The sequence below is a fragment of the Phaethon lepturus genome, unplaced genomic scaffold (assembly GCF_000687285.1).
Source record: "Phaethon lepturus isolate BGI_N335 unplaced genomic scaffold, ASM68728v1 scaffold6300, whole genome shotgun sequence".
NCBI lineage: Eukaryota > Metazoa > Chordata > Aves > Phaethontiformes > Phaethontidae > Phaethon > Phaethon lepturus.
In genome coordinates this window covers 6824-17508 of record NW_010509720.1, presented here as the reverse complement: position 1 = coordinate 17508, position 10685 = coordinate 6824, and the positions used below count along the sequence as shown (strand labels likewise).

Sequence of the window (10685 nt, the reverse complement as noted above, 5' to 3'; positions counted from 1 at the left end):
TCCCTACATACCCACAGAAGACAAAGAGCAGTGCAAACTACCTCTGATAGTGTGCTCAACATGCTACTGGCAAAACTGTCAGAGGAAGAGAGCGTAATTCCCTAAGGTATAGCTCTACTTCCTGGTGACAGACATCAGGGCCAAATACAGGGGACCCCCTAGCCCCTACATAGTCCTAACAGGGAGAATTAAACTGTTTAATTACATTGTTGAATTAAAATTAATTAAATTTAATTAAAATTAAAATAATTTCATTAGCAAGCCAATGTAACGACTGCATGCGCAAGCTACATGTGATTGATAGTCCACAGTGGACTGTGCTGATAAGGCCAGCTTCCAAGGTCAAAAGAAACTATGACAACTGGTTGAATGGGAGCACCATCTTCCAACAGACGCCCAATCTTGACTCAAAAGGTTGTCACACAGTACTTAATCCAAAAGTGTTAATAAAAATCCTCAGGAACTTAAAAAAAAAAAACAAAACCACAACAGTGAAGAAATGCCCACCCTGGGATCAGTCCCCCTGAGCCAGGTTGTTCCTCCCTCACTATCCTGAAAGAGGGCCCATGGAAAGCATGGGGAGGTTGAGCTGTCTTACAGAGAAGGCCTCCTGCTTCCTGGCAATGTCAGTGTTCCTGTCACTCCAGTCGTAGAGAAGCTCCTCTTCCTCACAGTCATTGATCCACATGATCTCTCTGCTGGTAGCTTGGATGAGGTTCTGGAATTGACGGAGCTGATCCATTCTCTCAAAGGAGTATTTCTGCAATTAATTCCAGAAATGAGAAGCCATAAACACAGAAATGCCTGTGCTGGGTGGAGAAGGTGAAGCCAAAAGCACAGCATGTTTTTGGTTTTGTTTTGGTTTGGTTTTTTTAACTAGAATAACTGTACAAACCACACGTCTATAAAACCTGTTGGCAAAAGATAGCAGATAACATGCCTGGGTTTATAGAGCTATGAAACCTACTGGCAACGGACAGTGGACAACATATCTGCATTTACAGAACAATGGGAACTTGAAGTCAGCAGTTTCCAATAGTCAGTTCAAGCACAAGTGTAGCAGATACGTAGGCAGGCAAGCAAAAAGGCATGGGGAAAACACAAGAAGTGCCTGAACATTTAACATCACTTTTACTTGCATTTGCTGCTCATAGTACATCCTTGATGTTGTAGCAGCACCTTTTGCACACATGACACTTCATTAAAAGATTCCTTCTCAGTCTTCACATCATAATACACATCCTATTGCTTGAAATGTGTACGGGAATCAGTCCCAACAGTTAAATCTACCATTTACACAAGATTCTCACTGTATTTTACATGAAGATCCAAAGCAGAGAAGATGCACAGCCCTACACAGAATTTGGTTCTAATCCCACCTTTGAGTAACTTTTTCAGCTTCATATATAGACTAACTTCATCACTACATTTACTCCCATTAAGGAGGTAGAGTTCTACCCTCCACCTGCTTAATGACCAACTCCCTTCACCAGGTGCAAACTAGAAACTTCCTTGTGAGGGTAAGTCAATTATACACCAGGTAATGAATTAATCTCAAATTCGTGACTCAAACTGAACCTTACAGAAACTGTTCAGTTTACTGCTGAACAGAATTATTTAAATATGCATCTGTCACTCTGCTGAAACCTGAAGTGTCCCTTGACTATCAGACCAGTGTTAATAAAGCAAAAAGAGCATTCCCCATAGAGCTTATCAGACATGAACACATCTCATGCTCACCAGCAGTCCTTCATATTCTTCCTCCAGCTGATGAACCGCAGCCTTCTCCCGCTGAAAGAGAGACAGCAAATATTTAGTGAGCCTTTCACAAGTTGCCTATTTGCTGGTATTTCCTTTACAGTGTTAGTATCATAGTTATAACTACAGGTGGTAACCTGCAAATGCCTGCAAGAGACACAGGTGAGCAGTAATCTGCACCACTGGAGGATGACAAAAAGTATAAAACCAAGGCCTGGACAAACTTACTTCCCTCAGGGATGCTTAGTATGTAAGCAAGGTTGCACATAACCCCTGTAATACCGTAACAGCTCCTGAAACTGTATCTCTTAATGTAACAGACATTTGTGGGGAGACACAGCTAGTCCTAGAGTTAGCTTTGGCTATTATGTGAGCAGGAGGCTTCAATTTTTATTCCCATTTCTATGACTGGAAACCTGCAGAACTTTGGAACTGGGACTCCATACAGGGCCAGACTATCACCTTTCCTATTTGGACAAGCAGAAGGGAAAAGGGAGTAATGCCCCTTCCACTCTTCGACTTGGCTGAGAGATCAGAGCTCCAGAACAGAGTCCTTCTTCTTTAGATCTAACTCCTTCTCCTCCTGTCCCATGACAGCAGTTAACACAAAAGAAGAATAAGCGTGAAGTAAGCCTCATCCCTCCTCTATCTAGCTTTTGCGCTGATAGCAGAGGAAGTTAAACACTGCATTTTCAGTGATGACTTTATTCCAATCACAAAGTCCAGAGGGAAGCAGAAGCCTCAGAGGGACATGAAAGAAGAAAAACTCCACAAAAAAGCCCACACCTAAGAAAAAAATCTAAGCTTAGCCCAGAATTTGGGCATTTTTCACAGAAATTCCCTTATTACTCAAGGCTGTATCTAAGCACCCTCCTTATCTTTTTGCTTTCTTGTTTTAATGTAGCTAGACAGAAAGTGAGAATAATCATTCTCAGCCATTCTTCTCACAAAAAAATGTTGCAATATTTATTTGCCAGCCTTGATACACAACAACAAAATGTTAAATAGCTACTAATTATTCATTTTAAAGTTCTGGGGAAAGAAGTGGAACACAAAACAATCATGAAATAATAAATATTAGGGTTGAAAGTGGTTGCTATCATGATACCAGTGCCTTCTGAAGAGGAGCTGAGCTATGCAGCATTCCTTTTTGTAGTGGAACACCAGCAAGCCAATGATACCAATCAAGACTAAACAATGTGTAAGGGAAGACAGTAATTACCAGATCTGTTTTGACTTTGTCCAGGTGCCAGCGATAGTCGCCAATGGCATTGTGAGTCCTCCTATGGTCACCAATTTGTTGCTCGATGGATGCTGCATCAAACCCCCATTTCACTAGCTCCATTTCAGCCTAGGAGAAAAACAGTATTTGTACTTTCATTTCCAACATTATTATCTAAATTGGAGCATAAAGGAATTAAACTGAAGGAAACAGGACTATGCGGTAGAGAGTAAAACTCTAGTTTTCCTAGAGTTTTAGGGAAGTTCAAAATTGGGGGTTACAATTTCTTAAAATTGTCATCACTTAAACTGTGTGACAGGCTCCCAAAGTAAAAGAAAACAAAGTAGGGAAAATATTCAGTTGCTTAAAATTAGACTAGACGACGCACACTCAGTAGTGCATTTTCATCTGTTTCTGGACCAATCTGTTCTTTTATATTCTACAGTATAGTTACATTCTTATCACTCTCAAAACAAATTATGACTTTATGAAACGATGCTATTCATGTAATTCATGTGAAAATACCCAGAGTCAAGTTCTGTAGCCCAGTACACTACATTTCCATTTTACTTATGCTTATGTAAACTTCAATAACTTCAGTTAAATGCAGTCAAACTAAATGAAAAAACAGAAGATAAATTGAAATTATTGCAGAATGTGTTGTGTCTCTTGCATTTTGGCAACATTTATTGTAGGATGCTGAGTGAAAATCTCTAGGAACAGCCTTTGAAAAACAGTAATATACCTGGATAATTACTAACTCAAAAAAATATCTGACTGCTGTTCTTTGTTTCAAATATTTTCAAATATTAAAAGCCACTGAATTCACAATTCAACTCCTCAAACTCCAAATCATCTTTCACGTTGTACAGACACACTTCATCTCTGTCTGAATGCCTGTCTGCACACGCGCACAGTAAAGAAACAGGTATCTTAATTTTGGGTTGGGACTGAATTTGGTAATTACCAGCCTGGAGACAAATATCTGAGTCAACAGATGACAATAAAGCCCAAACCACACTCAAGCGTAGGGGTTCAAAGGCAGGGTTGAAAACGATCCAAGAAACAAAACCATTTTACATTCAACCCTCAAAGTTACAGGACTTTGACCCTTCTTGTTATATTTAAACAGTCTAAAGAGTCTGTAGCAACAGCAGCAGTCTTGGCTGGCTGCCAGTACATGAACAAAGGCGCTCTGGATTTCACTGCACTTTCCCTCATTCTGCACTGGAAATTCAACCAACCCTCCTAACACCTGATTCTCCTGTCAGCAAACCATCTGGACAGAAAACACAAAAAAACTGGCAGAAAACCACAGCTGCTCAGACCTTTTTCCCACATCTCACCATGTTACTAAGGGAAACATTATCCTAGTCCCAATGTGAGCAGGTAATGGGACACAGCAAGGCACAATGGAAAGAAGAGGCATGGTGGAAAGTTCAAACTAAATTTTCCCTAAAAAAAAAAAAATCACAATCCCAACAGGGAGCTAAGCGTTTACTGGTCCCACCTCAGCTTTGCCTTAGGGACTGAAGAATGGAGAGCGAGCACCTTTTACTTTCACAGGAGGTTTTGTGCAGGAACACAGCTATAAAGTCCTTGCTTTTGCTCTCTGTGCTTAGCAAAGGGTGTCTGAGCAGGGTGTCACGTGGCATCTTTGGGAGGTGCAGCATGTTCATGGAAAGTCTTTCATCACTGGAAGCATGCCCAGTGTCTGTCCAACATCACTCCTCAAACCATGGCAGGTCTGACGACTAGCCTACTCTCCCACAGTGTGTGTAGAGCAACCGTATCTGGTGTTGCTCTGCTGGCACAACGCTTATACACATTACCACTCACGGAACGCATCTCCACTTCCCCTTTTTCCTCTAAAACATGCCACACTACGGGAGGGCACTGAAAGACTAGACTATGACCTGCACTCACATAAAAGTATGGGAACTGTACAAAGCTCTCCCCTCCTCATCTGGTTTGCATAGCAGCCACCTGGCAAACACAGATAACAGTGACAGGATCACTAAACAACAACCTAATAGAGAGAGATAAAAATAATGCAATTTCAACTTACAAGGAGTCTGCAAATTCTAGCTTCAGCCAGCTTGTTCCATCCTCCCTACCTGTCTCTCAGAAAGGGCTGTCCAACCACAAATACAACTTTCACTTCAGCACCACTAAAACAGGCTACAGGCGCTTAACGTGTATTTTTTACTCCAGGTTACACCATCAACAGCTGTGCACAGGTAAATTTATTCTGCACATGCAACAGATACACACAAAAATGCTGAAATTGCTATTTTGGCAGTGACTTCTGAAAGTCAAGTCCTGTGGCAATCAGCTCTACCTCTGGCTCCCACTGTGATAAGGACAGATTAGAGGGGGAGAACAACTGTAAAATACTAGACAATGGTTAAATCTGTGAAGTTGTTCCTATCTGTGTAAAGGGTTAAAATAAATATGAATCACAAATGAAATTTGTGGAAGGAAGGAAGGAAGGAAATATTGAGCATTATAATCTCTAACGCAAACATGCCAATGCCTTTTGCTGTGTTAGCAGCTGTGTCTTGTTTAGCTTTCAATTCCACACTTTCTCCTCTGCAAAAGCCAACACGAAATCTACGTTCGTATTTCAGTGGAAAATCACTACATGTAAAATACTGCAAATAAATAAGTAAAAAGAGGAACTTGGAATAATATAAAAGCATTCATGTGTACTTTTAATTTCCTGCTGGCATCCAAAACACCATTGCATGTGAGGTGACATTCATAAACACCACCAGGTCTTAGCATTGTCTCTGGGTTTTTCACAGATTTACCTTCTGCTGCCTCATCCAGTTTAAACATTCACTTGTGACACGTTTCGTGTACTCGTCCCAGCCTGAGCCACTCTGAGAGGAGTAGCAACCTCCACCTTTGGAGCTGGCCCTCCTGGCACGGGGAACACTGATGGCTTTGTACAGGGCACGCATTTGCTCTTGAAGTTGAAGCAGCCTGAAAGGGAAGGAACCAGTTAGCAACCTATGAGGAAAACAACCAGAAAACATGGAAACAATGCAATGCATCTCTCCCACCGGACCACCAAGTATTCAAAACAAAGAGCTGAAAGCACAGGCCTTGGAAAAAATATACTGACTAAAATTTCATGGGGACAAACAAGGTGTGAAATGCTTTAAGAAATATATTACTGCAAGGCCCTTCTCCATGTTAGCATGTTCCAAACAAACCTGATTTCTGTCACGTGCTGCAACACCAGGGAAGGTAAGCACTTGAGACACCACAAACTTGTATCAGTCAGATTCCCTCCCCCAGCCCTTCCCTGGCAATACCTTTTCTGATACATTTCACAGGGTTGGCCCATCTGCCTCATCTCTCTGATCAGTCCATCCAGGATATCCATTTGGTCATTTGCCTGTGCAAAACACTCTTCCAGATCTCTGTTTCCTCTGATCTGGACACCATCCCCATATTTCAACTCCTATTTAAAAAATAAAAAAAAGAAAAAAAAGAAAAAAAAGAAAAAAAAAGAAAAAAAAAAGAGATAGGAGACTAAATTAAATATTCATCACCTAAGCTTTAGCTTGGTTGTTTTAAAAGAGATGTTATGAGGACCAATTATTTTTAAGAACCATGATAGGTTTCAACTGCTGGGTCTCTGATTGCAAGTTTTAACTGGCAGAAGGCCAATCAACAAAGGATCCACAATCATTGCAAAGTCCTTATTACCAATAAAATATAAAAGAAAATTATTAAAACATAATACCAACCAAATCTTTCCATAAAGAACAGCACATTCTGACTGACGTTTACTCAGCAGAGCCAAGGCTTCACACGGTGTGCTAAGTTTTTAAGACCTTATGCTTTGGTGCTTAGAGGGCGGGAAGCAAACACTGTCCTAGTGAGAGTTGATGGATATTGCTCCTCATTTTTCAGAAGTTTCCCTAAGGTTCTGCAACTTACAGACACTGCTCCTCCCCTGCAAAAATGCAGACTGCACCCCGTCTGCCTGGAACCAGCTCCATGCCCAGTCATGTTTGCATCCCACCTTATGACCCAAAGTCTAGGCAAATTCTCCATGTGCCCTCTCAGTGCAGTGGACCACAGTATGGTCATGGTGCTTTGAGCAGGAAGACATGACTTTTTGATCTCATCCAGTGCTGACACAGCCATGCTGAACAAAACATAATCCAGCTGTGATTTTATTTTGAAATAAAATGTTGATGGACCTCATTACATTGTCCCTCAGAAAGAAAAGAAAAAAAAAAGTAAGCAATGCATGTTGTGGCACCAAGCTGGAACTAAACATCACTTTCTTTTAACTTCACTGGAATATTATTAATCCTTAACAAGAGGCGGTATTTACTCTGGCATTGATTTTTATATAAACATGCTTACACGTGCTGTATCTTTGAAATGGAAATGAACTGCTAACCACAGAGTTAATTCCTGAACGAATTTTATGTCCACTGAGGGTCCAAAAGCATGCATTAAATCACATATACTGCCAGAACTGCAAATGGTTTTTGGATCTCAGTGTCCTCGACAGCAGGATGCACTCACCACCCTGCGACTCCTCTGACCTCAGCAAGAACAGAGGACATCCCATGTTCACCAGGACTGAATCTAGTGCCAGTGAGTAACCCACCCCCCAGGCACTATGGGTTTATACCAGTGTAGCATACAGCAAAGATCATCTCTATGCATTTGGGATGAAACAGTCAAGAAGATTTTAATCTAGTTTCATATACTTCTTCAGGAATCATCTGGAAAAATACAATAAAGGTAATGAAAGTCTTTTCCTATGGTGGTTCGGGTTCATTATGGCCCAGAAAATGATGACGACATTCTATAGGACAAACTAAGAGGGTATAAGTGGTCATAACATTATTAACAGCTGTTTACACTGACAGTGGCCTTGATATAAAACTGAAAAACAAGATGCAATAGATTCTGTTTGAAGGGTGGGGTTTTTTAAAATACAAGAAGTCCCCCCTTTCTTAATCAGAAATCAGTTTTACTGAACACTGACTGCAGATGGAAGAGGGAGACCTAGGAAGGCAGTGTGCTACTCCACTCCCAGTTGCCCCACACAAACAGCTGAAAGGGGAGAAAGGAGATTAAGCAGAGCCTGTGAGTCCAGATAGCAACACAGCATTCATTCCCTGTAATATTCATAATCACTTTTGATAAGAACAACAAAAAGCACTCACGGGTTGTACTATGAGCTCAGCTCGCATCAGGCAATCCGAACAGTTTTGCAAAAGCTCCTGGATGGTGTTCTGGCGTCTGGACACCGTACAGGTCCCATTCTGACTGTTGGGGGGAGAAGAAGATGAAGTAAGTACACAGTAATTGCACATTTCGAAGCGACATGAGAAACACAAATTTGGAACAGCTAAGGAAAGTTACATGGAAGAGCCCACCTCATTTAGCTTCACAGAGACACACACAATCTGTCCCTCCTGCAGAATTGAACTGTGAAGTTTTAATGCAAGTTCCACAGTGGCAGAACCATTTTATAATTCAGTGGTTATAAATTTATAAATTTATAAATTATACACCACTAATATAACAGCTGGCATGGGCTAACTTCACCACAGGATCGAGCAGAAGGTGGAAACCGGCATGCCATGAAGAGGAAAGGCATGTAATTCCAGGTATTTGTAGCTTTGATAGACAAAACCTTGGCAGTATTACAGCAAGAATAGATTTTTCACGATCTTTGTTAAAGTCAATACATTAGAACATAGCCTTTGTGTGATGTTATCATACAAGTTATCACACCAGCCGTCAAATGTCAGAGCATAAAAGGAAAGCAGGATCCTCTGCTACACAAGCACATGAGCACACAGGTCCATACAAGTGTAGGAAGAGACCTTTATCAGCGGAAATGCATGAAGCTGGTGCAGTATCTTAAAAAGGTATCGCCAGATGCAGAAGCTACTACAAACACAGATGTATGGGCTGGAGTTAGAGGACATGCTTTCTAACAAAAAAATAAAGTGGGATTTTGAGGATTCCAAGTAAATCTCCAGAACCAAAAATGCTAGTGGAGGGAAATGCCAAGATAGATAACAGGGTCGTTACTGTTGACTTGCACATGATCTACTGCATCCATACCACCAGGAGGTTGCTTTTCCAGCATTTGGGATTCAGCCATCAAAGGAGCCACTGCTAGCTGAACGTGGGTGAGGTGCTTCAAGCAAGGAACCATTCCTTGCTGATGGAATCAGAGCTCCCAAGCAAGCCCAGGCGGCTCCCAAACCGAAGCACTTGCCAGTGAAACTAAAATAAACCACTACTAAGAGACAGTAAGAAACTAAGATGCTTCCAAGTCTTGCCTAGTTTTCTAACTCCTGCACTCACAGTAGGTAACCTTTTCCATTACAGATCACTGAAGGCCCAAATCTTCCGTACAACACTAACATCAAAAAGACTATCGGTGCAAACCTGTCACACTCAGAGCCAGCAAGTCATATGGAAATCTTTCCACTGACTTCAACAGACTCTGATCATCCTTCTCCAAAAGAACTGTGACAATGTAAAAAACTTGGCAGAGCTGTCCGTGGGAAAGTCACTGCAGTGGTGAGCAATGTTCAAAGATATATTTTTAAGAGCTCTTCTGCAGTGTGTGCAATTAGTGCTTCAGCAGCCTGCCATTCTCCTATCAGCTCTTCTTGAACAAGTGGAAGAAGTTTGAGCAACTTTTCACCAGTTTCCCTCAATACTAGGGAGTAGACCCTCAAACACACAGAGACAGGAGAATCACTGAGTGACTTAAAACAAGCTATCCATGCACACACCACTCCTGGCTTGCACTGTGACCCTTTGGCTGCACAAACCCTACTATGCACCCCTGTATATCTTGGAAACAGCTTAAAGAAAACAATTGTGAAAAATAACATATGGGTCTGATTTTGTGCCAAATCTTCCTGTCAGCTTCCTTTTCTAAATCATTCCTTCTCCTTAGGCATCGCTATTGTGTTTGGATCTAGAAGTATCTGACTGCATCTAAATTTTACATTTAATTATACCCACAATTATTCTCATGAATGAAACATAACAAGAGAGAGGAACCTTCCAAGCCATTTTCTCTTTTTAGAACATCAAAAGAGTATTTTTTCTTCAATCTCTTTTTCAATCATCTCCCGACAGCTATAAATGCCGGATATCCATTAAAGCCAAAAGAACTATAAATGGGGACCAGACTTTTACTGTAATACATCAGTCTATCTCCACTGGCTTCAGTGTAACTTCACTGACCTCAAAGGCATTACTTCACACTGAAAGGAAGTCAAAACGATGGCTGTCATAGTTAACACACTAAGAAATTGTGAAGAAAAGCTATTTTCAAATAAATCAAACTACTGAAACAATTTAAAAGATAGAAAAAGTAGAAGTACAAATATTTTGCATTCATGCCAATGAAGGTAGAATACCACATCCAGAATTATTGTCCAAATAATAAAAGAAGTTGGAAAACTGAAGATGGTTTAATATAGATGCACCAAACTGTTTCAAATGCAGGAGCAGATGCCTTGAAGTGGGAGGATTAAGTGCAGTCTATTTAGATCTTCAAATAAAGATCTACAAGTTACTTGTTTACAGTTCACAGGAACCTTCACAAGAAGAACGCAGCAAGCATTTAAGGCTCTCCAATCTAGTAGATAAAGACATAACCAAAATAATGGCAGAAGCTGGAGCAATGGAA

The 10685-nt window shown here is 40.9% G+C and overlaps 1 protein-coding gene across 1 annotated transcript in view; it reads right to left on the bottom strand.

Annotated features, from left to right (window-relative positions):
* DSP (desmoplakin) overlaps window positions 1-8280 on the bottom strand; it is a 29267-nt gene extending 20987 nt beyond the window's left edge. Inside the window, exons 1-6 of the mRNA XM_010283110.1 lie at window positions 8185-8280; window positions 6304-6452; window positions 5794-5968; window positions 2981-3109; window positions 1741-1791; window positions 599-760 (exon numbers count right to left, since the gene is read on the bottom strand). Of these exons, the coding sequence (XP_010281412.1) occupies window positions 599-760; window positions 1741-1791; window positions 2981-3109; window positions 5794-5968; window positions 6304-6452; window positions 8185-8211 (693 nt within the window). The 5' untranslated portion in view covers window positions 8212-8280. The remainder of the gene's footprint in view (window positions 1-598; window positions 761-1740; window positions 1792-2980; window positions 3110-5793; window positions 5969-6303; window positions 6453-8184) is intronic.
* Between the last annotated feature and the right edge of the window lie 2405 nt (window positions 8281-10685).